The sequence below is a fragment of the Solea solea genome, chromosome 12, assembly GCF_958295425.1.
Source record: "Solea solea chromosome 12, fSolSol10.1, whole genome shotgun sequence".
NCBI lineage: Eukaryota > Metazoa > Chordata > Actinopteri > Pleuronectiformes > Soleidae > Solea > Solea solea.
Window position 1 is genome coordinate 20,395,664 of NC_081145.1, and position 20,453 is coordinate 20,416,116.

The window sequence follows — 20,453 nt, forward strand, 5'->3', positions numbered from 1 at the left end:
TTAATTATATTATTAATTATTAAATTAAAAATCTGTAAATATCAAAAACAAACATTTAAGTGGTGGGCCACATAACGTGATCGAAGGGCTGCATGTGACCCGCTGGCTGCAAGTTTGAGACCGGTGACTTAAGGGATCTTTTTTCATCCAAGGCAGAAGAAATGGGCTGGGAAAAGTCTAGTTTTTCTGTTTTGGGAAATCTTTGGGAATTTAAAGCATTTCTGGTGCTTGATAATTCCTCCACAAACATCTTGAAGATCCCTGAGATCTGACACTCCTCTGAGAGTTGGACACAAACAGTAAATGTGATCACATGAGATTTCATGACATTTATTTTCAAATTAAAGCAAAGTCTGGATTAGAGATACATTTCATACAGAAGGAAAGTGCTCGTGTTTTAAAGTTAAAAAAACAAACATTATATGATTTGATAGTAAAATATAATAGATCTTTAATTTACAATACAGGGTAGTCAGTTAGATATAGAATATATATATAGAATATTCAATATTTCCATCTCTTTGTCAATGATTTTCCTGAGAATGTTACATGTTTTTCCATCAAATGGGCAGTTTGTCACGGAGAGGGATCTTCTTTTTCAGGTTCAGTGTGGAGTTGACCTGCTCGGCCGACAGCAGGCTGTGCCACTGAGCCACCGGCCGCCGTGGGTTGGACAACATGTCGGCCCAGTGTCTCAACTGGTTCCCTGTGGCATCACAGCCCAGGAAGATCTTCCCCATGGCATCGTTTCGCGTCACAGCGTCGTGGTCCCACGCAGAGATGACCAGGTTTACCCTCTGAGGACGACACAAAGAGTTCAGCAAAACATTTTCACATCTGTCTCTCAGTTTTGTCGTGATTATTTCAGGGTTTGAGGGACGAACAAAATTTCACTGTTTTTTTAAGTCACCTACTTCACTGGCTCTCAGTCCACTTTAGAATGAACATTTTATTACTTTTAAAGGTCCAGTGTGTGAAATTGGGGGGTATTGACGAGAATTAAATGTAGGTATGTTTTAATACATGTATAATTAGGCCATCTAAATGCTGGGGACACAACTGGGTAGAGTTTGCACCAGTTTGCACTAGTTAGGGACAGTCGGCATGGCTAGTCAACACAGAAATCTGTTAGTGTGTGAGGCTAACAGGCCTGATCTGAGAGTTTGATGCGTTGAGTTGATTTGACAAATTGTGTAGACTGTGTGATCCCCAGGCTTTCAGTCGCCATAAATAAACAGGCTAAAACTGAAATCAGTTAGTGTTTACTCCAAGTCTTTTCAAAGTTGGTAACATTTTGAAATACGTAAAAGCTTCTCTGGTATGCAAAGGCTGGTTCCCTTTCACTCTTTGGAAAAGTAGGTGCTTCCCGTGCCCACCCTCATCACATGTGTTCAGTCAGTGGTGAAAGGAGGAAAGTATTGTTTCACTATGATGGTTTGTTTCCTCTCAGCTGGTACTAACCTGGATTTGATCAAATGTCACATCAAAAGTGAACGATTCGTTGTAATAGGGGTTCAATGTCTTCTTTTTAATGGACGTCTTCCTTTTCTTCCACTTCCTCTTGTCCAGAGCCAGCTGCACCTTCACATACGGATCTGTGAACAACAGGTGAAATAAAACCACCGAGTATCACTGTCTGACTCGAAGGTCATAAAAACACTCAGTCAAGATTCCTTATTTTCTCTCCAGTGTTTATGACTTTTGTTTTTGACTGTTGTTTCAAAAAAGCAACTATTTTGTATTGTATTGCAGGATGGGAAGTTAATCAAAAGAGGATATCACTGACATCAGCTTTAAAACATGTGTAAAAGAGTTCTAACTTAATACATTCACATCCATAGTTTACATAACTAATATTTGCTGTAACTGAACACAAAGAATATCTCAGGAATTGAACTTCTAATAACTCAGTCAGTCTGAGTCTGACCTGATAATCCTCCGATGTCCATCTTCTTGAGGTTCTTGGCCTCTAGGATCACCACGGTCAGTTTGCCGACAGTGGGAACGTAGCGCAGGGAGAAGCAGATCTCCCCCAGCTCTTCATCCTGCAGCACACAGACACACAGACAAGACAAACATTACAACAATAAAAGAATGAAAGCATTTGGTGAAAGTAAAACGTGTTGTATGAGCCATACATGTTGAAAAATCAACCCTTCAGATGTTAATAGTGGGGAATCCAACAGTATTTTCATTACTCTCTGCTGCTCTGCTTCACTGCAAACTTTGTGAAATGCTGTGATGTTACACACCACAGCTTTAGAAGTAAAAGCAAACAAAGAAAGCATATAATGGCCTCTCAAAGTCTAAGCTTAAGCAACTTTTAATTTCATTCATTTCAAAATAAAGGTGTTTGTTTTGATACGCAGCGACATATGATTCACAATAAAAACACATACAACCCATAGGTGTAAATGGTGTATACATTTGGTAATAAATGTCATTTTTACACGAGCACTAATGCATTTCATCGGAGTACAATCATTTATGCCATTTATTTTAAGAGAGAATCAGAATCTGTATTTATTGCCAAGTACATTTAAGTACAAAGTAAAAAGTAAAAATAAAGAAATGAATAATATTAATACAAACATGCTCGTGGGTAGTATATTTAATTCTGCCTCCTAAATGTTACACACTGGACCTTTAACATGTTGACATAGAGTGAAGCTTACAGCAACACTGTGTCTACAAATGACATCACAGAGACGTGAGCATGGATTAGAATCCCTGAGTCTTACCTCAAACTTGGCAGGCTCAGCGAGGTCCTGCCACTCCTCCAGGACGTGGTTCCAGTCGACGTTGTTGAGCTGCAGCCTGAGCTCTCCGATGATGTTGTGTTTGCCAAATCTGTTGAAGTCGAACACCTTCATCACCGCGGTTGACTTCAAGAGGGAGGACTTGGAGATCTGGGGAAAGATCACTCTGCTCATTGGATTTGTTTTTTGGTTTAACTACCAAACAGAACTTTGTGACTCCTGACACACACACACACACACACACACACAGATATTTGATGGCTATAAACCAAATACACTTCTCACGTTGTAGGAGAACTGCTCATTGAAGACTGGGTTCAGTGTGTTCCTGAACACTTTGGTCTCACAGGTTTTTGATTTCTCTGGACAGATGTAGACTTTGACGTACGGGTCCGAGCTTCCACCCAGGTCCATGGCCTTGAGGTCACTGGCTTTTTTGATGCCGACTTGGAGCTGAAAAGAGAAGAAAACATCAGTAACTCACTGATTTTTCTGCCTTTATATCAAATGTATAATTACACAGTGTGACTGCAATGAAAAAACATTCAGGTCAGTATTGTCATTTCATTTTGGTGCTTATAAGACACTAAGTTGGTGTTCATTTTCTCACATATTCTATAGTTTATAGTCAAGTGGACTCAAGTCACATCACAATTTACCTTTAAGTTTAAAATGTTCATTCTTACATTAACATTAAAACAAGTGTAGTACTTAAGAAGTGGAGAACTCCTTTTAAGTAAGGACACCCTGGTCAAAGATTAAATCACCTCAGACAGAGCGTTGTTGTACTCCAGAGAGTAGAGCAGCTTTCCTCTATCCTGTTTGGTTGAGCCATAGTCCACATCTGCCACATCTGGCTGCACCTGTCACAGCAGAGAAAACACATCAGGTTCAGAGCTGAACCCAAGCACAATCTGATTTGTACTGATATTAAGGACGAGATATAACTTACATTTTCATTTAATTTAACCTTTATTTACACACGTTACCCCAGTGAGACACGGAGTCTCATTTTCAAGAGAGAACAACACGACAGTACAACACAGAATTACAGACAGACAACACAACAATAAAGGGAAATGTGCAAAGTACCGAGAGAATAAACAAATAAAAATACTAAGAGTGGGAGCAAACTCCCAAAGACGCCCTCCCCTGTGACTATAAAAGAATTCCAGATTGAGGAGGCAGTAGGAAAATGTCTTTTTGCCAAGCTCTGCATGTGTGGACATGAAGGGAGGTTACTGAATAGGAACATGTAGGAAGATAAATAATATGAAATATAACTTATACAAGTATAGAAGTCGCTTTAAGACTGAGAGTCTCAGTCAAACAACTTTTAAAGTGTATTTCCGCAGCTGCAGCTCACTTCTTTACACGCTTTTATTTCATTTAAACATTCAACTGTGGGTTTTTTTTTTGGCATCACCTGATCATCTCCCTTTGTTAAAGGTTTATCAGACCCAGATTGACATGGACTTACCAGCGCAGTGGTGGTGTTCTTGTTCACCTCCGGGAGGTTGATCTTCTCGTTCTTCTTCTGCTTCTGCCTCCTCTTCTTGCCTTTGCAGCAGCAGTTGGCGCAGATGCACAGACAGCAGATCACAATCAGCAGAATGGCACACGCGATGATGGCGTAGACCGCCCATCGAGGCACTGCCCGGCAACAGACAAAATACACACTCAGAGAGGTTTGTTATCAGTGATGCGGTGGACAAACACACACACAACACTGCTGTTGTGTTTAAAACAATAGGTTCATACACGTCTGCCAAAAGATCCCTTCTCGATGGCAATAGATTATATATACTGTATACGTATGTATGTATGCATATATTTATATATATACACATATACATATATGTGTGTATACATACATATATGAATATATATATATATATACATATATATAAAAAAATTACTGAATTAGGTATTTCAAGTTCCTTTTTATGATAATATGTTGTGGGTCGGATCAGATGTAATTTGACAATCAACAATAAAAAATAGCAATTACAGTAGCAGCTATTTGGACATTGTCCTTAACACTCAGACTGAAATAGAAAGATTTGCTGAATACCTTTAGAGGTCAAACTAAACATAAACTCACATACAGGCATCACATTGAATCCCACTCTGTGAAGATTGACATTTCCAAAAAATATATAATACTTTACAGACGCAAAAAAGGGGGAACATATTTCCAGAAAAATGTTCAAAAGCCATTAATATAAAATGAAATTTGAGTCAGACTTCAAATAAACATTACACACACAAACTTCAGCCCACTATTAAAGAGTGAACCAGTGGCTCATCAGTATTGGTAGATTTGTATCGGTTTGTGATGTCAGTATTGGCATTGGAACACAAGAAAGTAGTGGTATCGTTATGTGGTTTGGTTGTGGGTAGAGTGCGTGTTCAGATCGGTGACTTACAGGGAATCTTGTCCAGCAGGTTATCGAACAAATCTGCAGCTGGATTGCTGGTGGTGTTAGTGTAGGTCGGGGTGGTGAAGATGGTGGTGTATTGAAATATTACTGTCGGGTGCCCTGTGACTGACACAGTGGGGTCAGAGGGATTTCGTATTAGTTGATGGATGGCAGGCATGATGAAGACGAGGAAGAGTTCTAGAGAAAAAAAGAAAAGAGCAGTGTCAGATGTGACAACTCAAACTCTGGTGCCCATGGACATTAACACTTAAGGGATAAGTTCAGTATTTCTAAACCATGGTCCTTTTTCCACCATCTAAATCTCAAACTTAACCCTTCAGAATTCCTTTAAAAACATTATATATTAATATTTTTCTCCACTTTAAATTAGTCAGTCTTTTAAAACTACTTCAGCCTGAAATATACATATCAAATATTAATAATATGTTTGAGACTTTTACCCTTTAAAGACCAGTATGTTTACACAACTCCACTGTTTTTTTCTTTTGGAAAAAACAAAACAAAAAACTACAATCATTTCCATAAAATACATTTTAAAGGAGAATTTGATTTGGGAAGGTGACATTTTCTGCCACTAGGAACAAATCAGTAAGTTTGTGCGTAGCTTAGCCATTTTAGGCTAATTTAAGGGAACTGAGATGACAGCTCTAAATCTTTACAGAAATGAATATCCTATGGCAAATTTGAGTTATATTCATTCAACACAGCCAAAATGGCTTAACAGTTAAAAAAAATGACAAGGGTTAATATCATGTTATAATGAAAACATGGTCCTCGATAACCTCTTCCTTCTGAAGTGTTCTACTTACAGTTGTCTTCATGTTATTATTTACGTCATTTATTATTCTATTTTATTTATGTCCGTTGGTGTTATTTATAGGTTTATTTTGCATTATACAGTAAATTTCTTCTTATTGTGAAGTCTATTAGTATCTTTCTATATCAAAACAAATGCTTTTACTTAAAGACAAGAGTTGCATCTTGTTAAATTCTCCATTGACTAAAACATAATTTTCCATTACAGAACCATGGGGCCGAAAACTGTTGTGAAATGTACCTTTTTTTGGAGTTCAAGGACACAAAGATGAGCTGGACTGTTACCTTAATACAGTTGTATATTGTCATTTTATGTGATATTGCTAATGTTTTAATTATTATTCTTATGTGCCTTTTACCACATTTTTGCTGATGTCCTTTGTGCCACTTCGTTAATTTGAATTTCCTTGGTGGAGAATCAATAAAAATACGTCTTACCTTCAAAAAGTCTGGAAAAACAAAGAAAAATTGTATTAAATCATAGATTTTTTGCTGACTCGCCAGTCAAACAGTTGTTTACCTCCAGTCTGGATAAATGGTTTGTATTTATATAACACTTTTGTAGTCTTAATGACCACTCTTCATATCACAATACAGTTTTTGCCATTCACACTCATTCACACAGCGCAGTGCAGCTACAGCATGTGCAGTGCATTTCCTATCACACATCTTTCAAACCCATTCATACGCTGCCAGCACAGGTGTCAGGAGCAACGTGGGGTAAAGTGTCTTGCCAAGGGACACATCAGCATGTAGACTAGCAGTGCCGGGAATTGAACCCACAACCCAGGTGAAAGACAACTACCTCTACCACTGAGCTACAGTCACCCCAAAATAAGGTGCTACCTGTCGTACCTGCATACAGGTGTTGCAGGTACGACCATAAACAAAACAAAACAAAGCTGTAAAACTGAAGATTTCACCCCTGAGGCTAAAGGACATCAAACATCTGAAGGCTGATGACTTTAGCCATGTATGACTGACTGTTGAAAGACCGAAGTGCATATATTTTTCTGAGTTTTACTCGCTTTCAACAGCAATGGAATGACCTCAAACCCCGTGTTGTTAAAGGTCATGTCTTAAGGAAAAAGGTAAGTTAACTTTAACCACAAAAACCTAACCGCGAAACTGAAGAGCCACTGACTGTGGTTTTGAGGCTTCTCAACAACTGTGTCCACACAGTCAAACAAACATTACAGTTGTCTCACTGCTGCTGGCATTTCTGGGTGGAATTCCACTCTGGAGGCCTCCACCATGAACAAATAACAGCAGCATATTAACCCACACTCTGATTCCCTCTCTGATAACATGCCACTCAAACGTTAAAGTGAAGACTCCTGACACTGACTCTACTCCTAAAAAAATGTTCAGAAACATCCCAGACAAACGACAGTTATTGATTTGATATTTGAACTTTGTGGAAACCTTGTGAGGATTGATTTTTACTATGACACTGAAATTGATTTGTTTTGCCTTTTAAAATCCAGCTGTGGTAGGTGTTAGGTTCACATAACACTGTGAACATGATGCTCACGTTCTAATAAAAGTCGTTTGGAAAGATGCTGGATCAATGAAAAACCTTCATACCCGTGAAAAGGAACGGAAACATCCTCACAACTCAGAACTCCTATTCAAAGGATTTTCATTGCCAATCACTGAATAGAAGCTCGAAGGTGTTCAGAACTTTTTGTTCCTTTTCACTGTTGACAACAACACAGTGGCAGATCTTAAGTTTACTAAAATACCTGTAGAAAACAAGGACGCATGATGTTTCTCCAATCTGAAACTGAAGTCTTTCTCTTTCCATAAAGCAAGTGAACATCGTTGCTAATTAATACACAGTGTCTAACATTAACTTCACAGGGGTTTTTTCCCCCAAATATCACAGATCAAAGCAGCAAATTAAAGTATTTTACTCACAGATGAGGACTTTTACAGGAATGTGGCAATTACTGCTTGCACCAACCAAACAAAGGAAACATTTCTGACTCACACTGCACCGCTCCAAGAAAAATGGAGAGGAAGAGGCAAGGGAGGGGCGTCTAATGGAGAGACAGGGCTTTTCCAACAAAATAACAAAAAGAAGGTGTTTGATCACAGAGGAAATGTCTCCTCCCTCCGTCCATGTCCAGGCTGTTGTCACTGTAATCAGCAGCGAAACAGGACTGTGTGTGAAAGTCGTGTCTGTTTTTATAAAGTGCGTCTCTAGTCTTGATGACCACTTCAAATGCCTAACACTACAGTTTTTCCATTCACACAGCTACATCTACAGCAGGACCAGACCGGTTAAATAGTAACATAAATACCTATAAACAACAAGAAGTCCAAAGTATCTTTTTTTGACAAAACACATTAGGAACAACCTGAAATTTCTTGAGAAAAATAAATGCAATTTTAAACAATGGTATGGCTAAGTGTACCGTTTGCACATGTGAATTATAACTTACAGATGACAGTGGATCTACAAAGGCACAAAACAATAATATAGTATCATGTGAGATTTTCACAAATTCATCCTGCGGGTCGGATTGGACCCTCTGGTGGGCCAATTCTGGCACGTGGGCCGTACGTTTGATAACCCTGATCTGCCGTCTACATAACACACATCTGTCAGACACCTTACCTGTACACCAGACACCAGGACCACAGTGTTTGCTGATCCATGTGGTGAACTGCAGAGTTGACTTGGACTTGACACTCAGGACTTTAGACTCGACTTAGACTTTGAGTAAAATGACTCGAAAGGACTTGACTTATGGAATATTTACATTTTCTCAAATTTTGAGTGGTCGTTACAATAACTTTTTTTTTTTTAAAACACAGAAAACACTGGCGGGTCTGCTTTTGCGGCCTTGCACACGCCTGGCAACCGAGTGACACCAACACGACTACGTGGAATTCCATTCCATCCCAAATAGGACGAAAAGTGGACGACAGCAAAGTCGTGAATCAAGAAAATAAAGCAAAACAGGAAAAAGAATCGGAAGGACATAATCATACCCAGGAAGAAAGGGGAACAAAAGAACAAGGGAGTGCTACAGTACTGACAGTGAAGAGTGCTGTTTGTCAATCTTGATAAAATGAGGGAAGAAGAAAGAGATAAAAAAAACAAGAAGTAGTGAGGAAGACAAAAAAATCAACAGAGAAAAGCCAAAGAAAAAGTGGTGAATATTAGGGAGGAATATGATTTGAAACAATGGAGGCATAAGATAATGAAAGGATAAAAGACAAAGGTAAAAAAAAAAAGATAAATTGAAGTAAGCAGCTGAAAGACAAGATCAAAGAAAACAATAAACAAACAGACAGTTGTTAGTGACACAGTGAAAGTGGTTGTTAAAAGGTGCTGTTGGTGTTGGTTTTTGTATTTAATCACAAACACACAGCTGCAGCTCAAACACCGCAAAGAAAACACATGTAGAAACTTTTAACAAGGTTTTTCTTTTCTGTGTAAAATTCTTTTACACCTGTATTTTTGTAATTCCCCTAAAGGAAACTTAATGTCAGCTGCATGTGGACGGTGAAGATGAAGAGAAAAATAAGAGAAAATGCAACAACACCTACCTGAATGTTTCTGTCCACGTCTTGTATTTTTCTTTCATTTGAATGTCATTCCGTCTCGGAGTTTTGTTCTTGTGGCTGTTCTTTTTCTATGTGCTGCTGAGCCTCAGTCAGCCATCTTCAACTCATCAGGTCTCTGAGCTTCAGGCCTGCAGCAGCCACCACACCTAGTGAACACACACACACACACACACACACACGCACGCACACACAGGAACACACAGTGTTCAAACAGAGGTGGGGTATTTGCTACTGGAATATCATTTATTCAAACACACTGTCACCTGACAGAAGATCAGCGAAGTTGCTGGGACTGACGCCTGTTTACCGATTATAGTGGCTGCTTTTATAGCATTCTTTGCTTATAATCTCATTAAAGTGTTGTTTCATGTCCCCTGTCATTTACTAAGTCTATGAAACATTCATTGTAATTTGCTAAGGATGGGACTTTCTCAATATGACCAGTGGTACAGAAGGTCACACTGTGATTGTGTTTTAATTTTTCCAAGTTGTTTATTAAAATTATAAGAATTATTATTAGTATAAGCACAATTTTTTAAGGAGGCGGAAAACAACATAAGGGAGAAGTGGTGGGATTCTTCTCAAACATGTGTCTTGTGTTATGTTAAGCTTGTTTTCTTTTTCTTTCATGTTTTCAGTTTGCTTGGGCAGTAGCAGGATATTAGTGCAAAATGTACAGTATATTGGAAGATGTATTATGTAGATTTCTTAAGTCAGAGGTCTCAAAATTGCAGCCCCTAAATCAATTTCCACCACTTAATATCAATTTATAATTACTTATTTCTTATTTATCAATAGATACATCATAAGTGTGTTTATATTGTGAATTATCTATTGTTTCCATATCAAAACAAGGTTTCTTTTTAAATTCCATGAAATATCATTGTTAATATTGTTATTTTGATGTCTTTTTCTCATAAGGGTTGACTTTTTTCACTTGACCGGCCTCCGACTGACCAAACTATAGACACTCAGTGGCCCCCGGGTGTGATTGAGACCCCAATTTAGATGCTCTATAAGCTTACACTGAAAAAGATCCCTGTACTGAGTGTCTTATGTCTTATCCATTTATTTTATTTTATATGTTGTTTTTTAATCAGCCAGTAGATAAAAAAATTTCCAGTGTCATGAAACAGTGCCACCTGGTGGTGGGAGATAGAACTGGAAAACTTTTAGCTGCAAATCATAAAATAAGCATATTATGTAATGTGTGCCCAAAAATCCAAGAATCCTTTCTGGAAATCCAATTAACTTAAAATAAATGTTTGTATGTATGCTTTTTAAGTGGCCAATAAAATAAGTCTTGAGCTGCACTCAGAATTATTTATTGTACAGGCCAGGGCACTTTTCATGGTATTTCAGTGTTTGAATTCTAAGTCTAGCATTTATCATCTTTTATAAATTCCACTTGTACAACATGAAAAATACACAGGCTGTGTCCAAAGTACTACACCGTGAAAGTCCACACTTCAACCCATCATTTTGAAGATATCAGCTACTGTTACATTGACTGTTTTTTTACAAGGGCTAAATTGACACATCATAGTATTGGTTTTGTTCGAAGGACAGTGTTAATGTACTGAAAATAAACTCTTAAACAAAACGTTTTCCGAACACTATTTTTACTCAATAGATGCTGCATTTATTGGTTGTTATGGGTCCTTTCGAAAAGTGTGGTCATCAGAGCAGGAAACACTTACACACTTTCTCTGCTCTGTACGCACAAACGCTGAATCACGTTGCACTTGTGTCCCAGACCCAAGTCATTAAAGTCTCATTTGCTGCACTGATTCCCTCTCATGTCTGTCATCTTGATCTCACAATGTAAAATAAAAAACATGAATAAAACAAACATGTCTTCCATCTTCCTTTACAAGAGAAACAACAACCACCAGTCCAAAATAATATTTATATCTCTATGTCCTGTAAATAATATGCTGTGCTTGGATCTTAAAAACCGTGTTTAGAAAACAAGACGACTGATCTGCAGCCAGTGTTTGTTTACTGCCCAATTCCCCCTTTATTGTTTTGCCGAGAACATTTAAATAACATAAAAATCTAAATATGGTTAAGTGTTGGAGAGCACAGAGGATCCCAAAGGGCTGGATGAAGATCGGGACGCAAACACAGCTTCCCATTTCTCCTCCGTTATGTACACTGAAGGTGCGACAGCGGCAGGCGGATCAGAAGTTGATGGCTTTGCCAAAGGAAGCAGCCAGGTTTGCTTCTCTGAAGGCTTCCGACACCGTCTGTGGGACAGACACACAGTAGAAGGAGAGAGGAGCAAAGAAAAAGCCCAGGAAGAGAGGGTCAGTCTGAGTCAGTCCAATCTTTGTTGGTATTTTCAAGCATTTTTGCCTTTAATCGAGATTGGCATGTGACATGTGACACTTATTTCTAAATTTTATAGTCCACACAATTAAGTATTTTGCGGATTAATCTAGAATAAATATAACTGAGACTTTACAACTTAGTTGACAAAAGCAATATCTGTCTAAGATAAGGCAGTAAATTTAATTTATATTCCTGATCTGGGAAACATATAGAACATATTTTAATAGTCCCATCCTGACCAGTTAGTCATCTGAGGTTAACAAAATAATGAAATATTGTCAATAATTATTACATAAAAGAAGATTTTCCAGTCTATTTCTGTTTGAAGCTGTTCATTTGATGGGGACAAATACCTTTAAGTATAGAATCAGAATAAGTATAGAATACAAGGTCTATAAACCAGTAACAATATACAAATATGACTAATATACAGAAGGAGAGAAAGACCTGTACATGTAGAATCAGGTTTGACTTAAGCCAGTGTCTTGAATTTGTGGAGTGAAAGTTAAAGTAAATGCCATCACACAATGAATGCGTTACTCACTTAAATTAAATAAAGAATATTTCTTGTATTACAGCTTGATATGTTAACATTAACACTGAGAAACACAATTCAAAGAGTGTGTATGTTCCAGCCATGTGTTAGATTCTGTTGAATGTGTGTGTGTGTGTGTGTGTGCGTTACATACGGGATGTGCGTGGCAGACTCTGGCGATATCCTCACAGGAGGCGCCGTATTCCATGGCCAGAGCAGCTTCATTGATCATCTCTCCTGCCCCCTGCAGAGAAACAAAAAGATTTGTTGTTTTTTTTGTTGTTGTTTCATGTTTGACATAATTCTGCGGACATTTATTCTTCCCCTAATTTCTAAAACAAAATCTTGGAAAAGCTATACAGGAATGTATGTCTGAAGATTTTAAGAAAGCACCACCTTGTTGTTGCCTCAAACAATGAACTTGTCTCTATAGTCAAGTGCTTTATCTCAGTTCTGGGATTGGTGGAACTACAGTAGGCTGGTTTAAGTCACGCGTATACAATAAACAAATCAGGCAGCTCTACAACAGCTCTTTAAAGCTTTAAAAAAAAGAGACCTGGGTGAACTTTAACTTTACGTCTCGACTCTGCATCGGTTATATTTCCCCAATATTGTTATATGCTGTTATATTTAACAAACATGTGTGCATGTTACATGTTTGCAGTGTGGGATGAAAGTCTTACAGATCCAAGGATGTGCGCTCCCAACATTCTGTCTGTCTCCTTGTGGCCGAGGATCTTCACCAGGCCGTCGGTGTCGGCATTGGTTTTAGCTCGGCTGTTGGCTGCAAAGGGGAACTTGCCGACTTTGTATGGGACGCCCTGTGGAGCAGAGGAGGTGGACGGAGTTTGTGAAACACTGGTGGTGGATGCTCAGCACAGAAAACAACAGAGTAGATATTCAATGTTTGCAGGGTAACATTTGTTTTCATCTCCTCCACATGAACAAAGATGTGACGCGTTTCACGGTCACTGCTCTCATTGTTGCTTTTAAAGAAAAACTCACGACTGTCTGTAGAAAAACACAGATAGACGAGCAGCTGTAGAACATTATGGATCATTTAGAAGCTACAGTAACACATATTTCCCTAAGGAGATGGTGGAGACCAAAAACAGAGATAAAAATAAGTAATTCTGGATTTAGATTCACCAGGTGTATGTCACATTTGAATAAAAAACAAATAAGCAATAAAAATGACCATCGCCCTGCTCCTCATTCACTCACCTCCTCTTTGAGCTGCTCCTCTGTCTTGCCCACCCAGGCCACCTCTGGGTGAGTGTAGATGACGGAGGGAACACAGTTATAGTCAATGTGCACGGCACCACCGGCTATGCCCTCAACACAGATGATGCCCTCGTCCTCAGCTTTGTGGGCCAACATCGGCCCGGCTACCACATCCCCAATTGCATAAATACTGAGGAAGAGAGATAGAAAGAGCCACTGAAATGTCATTTATTGAATGGAGAGTAAATTGAAAAAAGAAATTAACTAAAAGATTCTGCATTTTATTTTATTAATGGAAATACCTTCAGTTAATAGTGTTTCTCATGCTATGTCACGTGAAGGACACACAATGCTACACAATCGATCATGTGAATAAAAGTGTTATAACAACAACAACTGCTCACAGCTCAGACTGTCACTCACAGGTTCTTAACATGAGTCACCATGAGTTCTGTGGTACCTGGGTACTTTGGTTTGGAAGCGGTTGTTGACAGGGACGCGCCCCCTGTTGTCCAGCTCGATGCCAACGGAATCCAGACCGAGGTTCTGGGTGAATGGTCGTCTGCCGATACACACCAGCAGCACGTCGCAGGTCAGTGTTTCATTCTTCCCTCCAGCTGCTGCCTCCACCCTGAAACATCAAACATAAACAAATGCAGTTACAAACTGGTCATAAAATATGCAGACCCCACAGAATGTACATTTCAAAAGTCAGTAGCTTCAGGGAAACTGTACTAACGCCACATCGATTTTGCCGTCCGGCCTTTTGGTGGCTCCCATGACTTTGGTGCCGAGCTTGAACTTGAGGCCCTGCTTCTGTAAGATACGCTGGAAGTTCTTGGAGATCTCCATGTCGATGCCCATGCCGCCAACGTGGCCCAGGAATTCCACCGCCGTGACCTTGGAGCCCAGACGCTGCCACACTGACCCCTGAAGGACAGGAGGATGCACATTTTGTCAGGCTACAGATTCAAGTGCTCCGAAACAGAACTTAAAGCTGAGGTCACGAATGTGTTTGTTGTTGTGGCTGACCAGCTCCACTCCAATGACTCCAGCTCCAATCACAATCATCTCCCCTGGCACTTTTGGCAGAGACAGAGCTCCCGTTGATGATACGATGGTGTCCTCATCAATCTAAAGACAGAGAAACAAAAAACATTAAACAATGTTATAACAGCACATTAAACATTTCTTTTTCATGTTTTTCCAACTGAATATTTGGTTGTTAAGTTGATATTATATACTAGGCATAAAGAAATGTGTTGTTTTTTGACAAATGGCCATAAAAACTAAGCCATAATAATTTTAACATGAACCATGAGTTGGACATTGTGTTCCACAATCAGAGAATTTAGTCTTGACGACAGATGTGTCTCATCCAGTTCACAGTAAAATCTATTTATCCATGTTTTTTTGTAAATATGACTCTTTTTTTTCTAAACCTTTTTAAAAAATAAATAAATAAATAAATCACATTCTAGTTAATGATCCAGAATATTCCGTATTTTCTATATTTTACATTTTTCAACACCTATTGATGTGATTAAAACTCAGCTGTACCTGGATTCCAGGGAAGGGTGTGACCTCGGAGCCAGTGGCAAGGAGGATGTTCTTGCTGTTGATGACCTGCTCGCTGCCGTCTTCTGCTGTGGCCGTCACCTGGTTCTTACCCGTCACCCTCCCAAAACCATTAACATGGGTCACCTGGGTGAGGGACATCATGCTGTAAACACCAACACTTGTGGTTCTAAATAAAATGCAAATAAGAGACAAACAAAATGAAGAGAGAAGACTGACTTTGTTCTGTTTGAATAGATGTGCGATTCCTCCCGTTAGTGCTTTGACCGCACCGCTCTTCTGAGCCATCATCTTCTCCAGGTTCAACGAGATGCCTGAGACTGAGACACAGAGATTTGAATCTAAAGCTGCTCCAACTGGTAGTTATGACCTAGAAATAGTAGCACTTGCAGAGTGCAAAGCTTCTCCTAGGCCACTCACTTCTTGCAGTAAAAATACACTCCCCTATCTTGGATGCTTAAGAAAAGATCACAACCAAAATCTTTTTATTTCGTCAATGGGTCATAAACTACACCCAAAGAAATGATCATCAAAATCCACCGTTAACGTTTGAGTATTACGGCTCAGTGCGTGGCCATACACATAATATCTGTGGTGTAGGTTGTTATTAACATTTTGTCAATGTTAAAGAACTGTGAAAATGGCACAACATAATACTTTTAAATTCAATAATGTGAAAATACCTATTAGCCAACTGTAACCCCTGTATTACATACAAAGATGCACACAAAGCACTGCATAACAACTTACACATGACTTACTATTGAAATAACTAACTAACTAACTATAAGCAACATGACCATTTAATAAGAGATTCCAATAAAGAAATGTCATTGATGACAATGTTAAATTGCAGTAGCCATGATAGTTGACCTGACAGCATGTGTCATTGACTGCAGGGGTCACTAACATAGCCAGAGAGAGCAGCATGTACTGCCACCCTCCTTAGATCATAAGAAAAATTGTAACTCACACATATGAGATTCAATAATTGTCAGTTTGACAGTGTCAGATGTCTATAAATTAATAACTTTAGGACAAAAGCCATCAGCCATATAAAACCTGACCTTGATTAATTATTAGCCTGTGGGCCAGATTTTGGACACGTCTGTAATAACAACAAACTACATTGACAGGATTATCAACTGTCAGAAAATAAATTCTAAAACAAAAATTAAACTGTGGGAAACTTATACAGAACTTCTGATCCATGCCAAACAACAACTCCTTCATCTTTAAATCTGCCAGGCAACAATTCTCAAACTGGCAGCATCATAAGTGTCTGGATTGAAAAATGTCCCTTTAAAGTCCAGTGTGGCCTCTTACTTTCAATGCCTCTGCTTTCAAAGTCCTTGCCATGAGCCAAGTGGTAAAAATAGGAGTTGTTCAACAGAGCCTGCAAACACAAAATATCAATGAACTGCAATTAAAAATGCAGCAATTACACCATTCGAGATCAACAACAGTCGACTTATTATAGAAGAGGAAACCAACTTTTCTTACAGAAAATGACACCGATATGGACAAATAAGCATTCAAAACACCGGGCAATGACTGTTACTGTTTTACTGTAAAGGACACATACGTATATGATAAAAAATAATCTTAATTGCAGAATTTCTAAACAGCATTTAGATTATAACAAAAAGCACTTCATTACCTTTGAGGGGATGCAGCCGACATTCAGACAGGTTCCACCTAGTGTAGGATTCTTCTCCACACATACTGTCTGTTGAAGGAAACACAGGTTTTACATGATGCATTAATGTTTCTGCTACTTTAAAAAGCAGGTATTATTCCCACCCACTTTGTACTTGTGGTTCCATAACAGTTAAATAAAAAGAAACGGAACGCATTTGTGAGCTCTCAGTGAGGTGGTCTTACTTTGAAGCCGAGCTGTGCTGCTTTGATGGCAGCGACGTAACCACCTGGTCCAGAGCCGACAACTGTGAGGTCTGCGTCAACTACAGAGAGGCAACACACCAACTTTTAAAAACGGACAAATACAGATAGACACCCTGAATTAAACTACACAATCAAAATCTGTTTTAGTTCTGATCTGGGCTGATATAGGCGCAGGAGATCAACACATCCCATATGAAATGTGAACATTTGAATCTTTACAATAAAAATAAATGCACATATTCGCTTCCTGTTTACACCAGCATGTGTACTGGGCCTAGTCACATGATATATTTTTCCAGATATCCATCTATTATCCTTATCCATCTGTTGTATATTATAGTTTTGGCTCATTGTGTATTGCAATGTCTTTAATTTCATTTTTAATTTCATTGTATTGTAGACTTTTTGTGACTTATTTGTACCGCTGCTACGATTACCTAATTTCCCCTCTGGGATAAATAAAGTTATCTATCTATCTATCTATCTATCTATCTATCTATCTATCTATCTATCTATCAGTATGAATGCAGAATAACTCAGTGTCTCAGAAGGACTAAGAATCTGTGATTATCTTCTTCTTTTTTTTTTAACAAATTCAGACATGTTAAAGAAATGCCAGATATAATAAGTAGATCCCATATCAGCCTAACTGGAGACAACTATAAAACATGTGGCTAAAGTTCATACAAGAATGTTACTAATGAAAACAAGGTGATAAGATTACAGATGTCTTACTTGCTGCTTTGTCAGCATAAGTTCTGACAGATACAGTTGTAGCTCCGTGCAGTTTGCAGGGAAGCTGGTGGCTCCGCTGCGCGTCAAACAAAACACCCAAGACAGTGTTAAAATACATACTGTAATTTAGGTGAAAATTAGCTTTACTGACTACAGGTTCATTTACACTCATACATGATGATCTCATTCAAGATTAAAAAGAAATTATACCCATGGCTTCCCAGCCCATTATGGTGACAATTTGACAATTCAGATTTCTTATGAGATTACATTTATAAAACCAACCAAAGGCAAAGTAATCACACCAGTTGCATGTCCAAGAGATCTCTTGTTTGTGGTCAGCTGTCTTTGTGCTATAGGAGTTGCACTGAAAACAGATTATTTTTTAAAAGATGCAACGTTTGAAACTAACACAATCAACATCACAGTTAAAGAGATAAAGAAAACTAAACGTCTCTATGGGTTTTGTATAGACATTTATTTCTGCAGAGGTGTCATAAGGTTTTTCAGTGCTGAATGAGCAGGATGCCAACATGTCGCAATAACATTTAAACGTTCAATATGATATATGTCGACAGTGCCAGTGCTGGCTATCAGTGACCAATGTAATCTATATTCAGTAACATCAGTAAGTTGTTAAACAAGATGTTTAGTTTCTGAATTTTCGCTATGCGTCACAGTAAAAAGTTTGGTAACCCCTGCTAACTAGCTTGGTGTGCTAACATAGAGTTAAACTGAATAGAAGACAATTGAATGCATCTACTCATCTGTGTAGTGTCATAAGAACCTTTTATTACGAGCACACATATGCAACCTATCTCAACATTCTCATTTGTTAGCTAACGTCGCCCCGTTCTGTTTTCTACAATAAATGTCGTGATTTCGACTGGACTTTTGATTAACTTCAATAAAGCCGAGACAAACAGGTAGACTTAGAAAATAAGATTTAATATAAATCACGTATTGTGTAACATGTATTATTTAGCAGTAACCACAACATGTCTTAATCGCAGTTTTTCCCATTGGAATCTGGTGGTGGGTTCGTCTCCGTCACCGAACTGGAGTTAGCTGACACGCTAACTAGGCCCAAGAGGCGAATGTGAAAACAACAGTATCCTCGGCACCTCCGGCTAATGAGATCATTCTGAAACTCATCCGGACAACACACGCAAGACAGTGGGTTAACACGATCTGTGCTTACCGTGGCCAGAGAGCGGTATAACTGAGTCCAGCTCTGCATCTTGTTGGTGTCCCTTCCCAGGTTCAGTCACCTACAGCAAGCTAACCAGCCAAGGACTCCCGAGGTTGCGCATGCACAGTAACACTCCAGACAACACGCACAGGCGTCGCCTCTTAATGACGTATGTGACTACAAAGGTAAGTTTTTGGATGAAGTTTCTTTGATGCACAATCATTTTACATTGTATTTTATTATGCCTAGCACTCACACAGTAGAGCTCAACAGAATTCTTAAAATATTTTAAGCCATATCAAATTAGCTTTTTATGTGATTATCAGCTTCTGCCAGCTGTCAATTATCTGTCAAGCTGAATGTTCATAACTATTTTTTTTATTTATTACTTGTTTCATGAATAAATAAAGCATATTTCTGAATTATCAGTCACACCACGAAGGACGTATTTTTACATTGCAGTTCATGATACTTGTCACTGGAGGGCGTCCAACTACAACTTATCACCTGCTCAAACACAACTGAACAAAACTAAACCTTGACGTTCCCTTAAATTATCTAATGTACCATGTAGTGTTTGTTATTGGATGACAGCAGATTTCCTTCCATTATTGGACCGTGAATGCTTTTTGTTTTATAATCACTCCAAGTAAAATGTCATTGTAAGTTACAATAGTGTGATAGTTTCATAGGGGGAATTATCAGCTGCATCTACAGCTTCCCTCAGCTTTGTGGAGCATTGTAGTCAGTTTCAGCTCATTGTTTATCTATTCAGGCCATAACTCTACGGCGATGGATCACTTTTCACAGGAAGTTATATTCCACTGAAGCGAACAGGGACTGGGACATATAGTACTTTATTTTCTCACAAATGGTTTTTCTGGATTCCCTTACTTCAGTTTTTAGAATAATTTATTTATTGACCTACAACTCTGAAATAACCGAAATGACAGCAGCAGCCATTGAAGCCCAAAGCCCTTTGACCTTTTTTATGTTTGTCTCTGGTTTACTTCAACAAGATCCCAGAAGTGAGTGTCCATATCAAGTTTATCTTGTGAAACACATCCAGATTGGGCCCCTTTGAGACCTGCTGACAGTTGAATTCAATTAAAACCTGATGCCAACATCCCAGAAAACACTCCCTACTACTCTCAAAGAAACACGGGCTTTCAAAGTCAATAGTGCCCGATGTGAAGAGCTTGCCTTCATGTCCCCGTCTAGAGCCTTTTCACAAGCTAAAATAAGAGTTTCCCCCTCTTTCCCCAAGTCGACATGAGCAAAGTGAGCGCTGTGAAAAGCCCAGAGAGAGCTTCCATTTGATGACTGGCAGCCTCAGGTCTTGCGTCTGTGTG

The 20,453-nt window shown here is 38.8% G+C and overlaps 2 protein-coding genes across 4 annotated transcripts; both read right to left on the minus strand.

Moving 5' to 3' along the window:
- Window positions 1-314: 314 nt before the first annotated feature.
- On the minus strand, window positions 315-10,110 carry syt8 (synaptotagmin VIII). Of its 3 annotated transcripts, none has more exons than XM_058645540.1 (9): window positions 9,581-10,110; window positions 5,189-5,380; window positions 4,240-4,412; window positions 3,527-3,622; window positions 3,045-3,212; window positions 2,742-2,909; window positions 1,928-2,045; window positions 1,462-1,595; window positions 315-797 (listed from the first exon to the last, which is right to left on the minus strand). In XM_058645540.1, the coding sequence occupies exons 2-9, from the start codon at window positions 5,358-5,360 to the stop codon at window positions 561-563; spliced, it is 1,266 nt and encodes a 421-aa protein (XP_058501523.1). In that variant the 5' UTR covers window positions 5,361-5,380; window positions 9,581-10,110; the 3' UTR covers window positions 315-560. The 3 variants fall into 3 exon arrangements, with proteins under 3 accessions (XP_058501523.1, XP_058501524.1, XP_058501525.1); XM_058645541.1 differs by lacking the exon at window positions 9,581-10,110 and adding an exon at window positions 8,643-9,496; XM_058645542.1 differs by lacking the exon at window positions 9,581-10,110 and adding an exon at window positions 7,940-8,629.
- Window positions 10,111-11,592: 1,482 nt separating this feature from the next.
- dldh (dihydrolipoamide dehydrogenase) lies at window positions 11,593-19,232 on the minus strand. The gene is made up of 14 exons (XM_058645539.1): window positions 19,111-19,232; window positions 17,910-17,985; window positions 17,154-17,233; window positions 16,930-16,998; window positions 16,596-16,665; window positions 15,489-15,589; window positions 15,252-15,395; window positions 14,724-14,825; window positions 14,431-14,621; window positions 14,152-14,322; window positions 13,692-13,881; window positions 13,151-13,288; window positions 12,622-12,711; window positions 11,593-11,847 (listed from the first exon to the last, which is right to left on the minus strand). Exons 1-14 carry the CDS (start codon window positions 19,147-19,149, stop codon window positions 11,782-11,784), a joined length of 1,527 nt encoding a protein of 508 aa, XP_058501522.1. The 5' UTR covers window positions 19,150-19,232; the 3' UTR covers window positions 11,593-11,781.
- Between the last annotated feature and the right edge of the window lie 1,221 nt (window positions 19,233-20,453).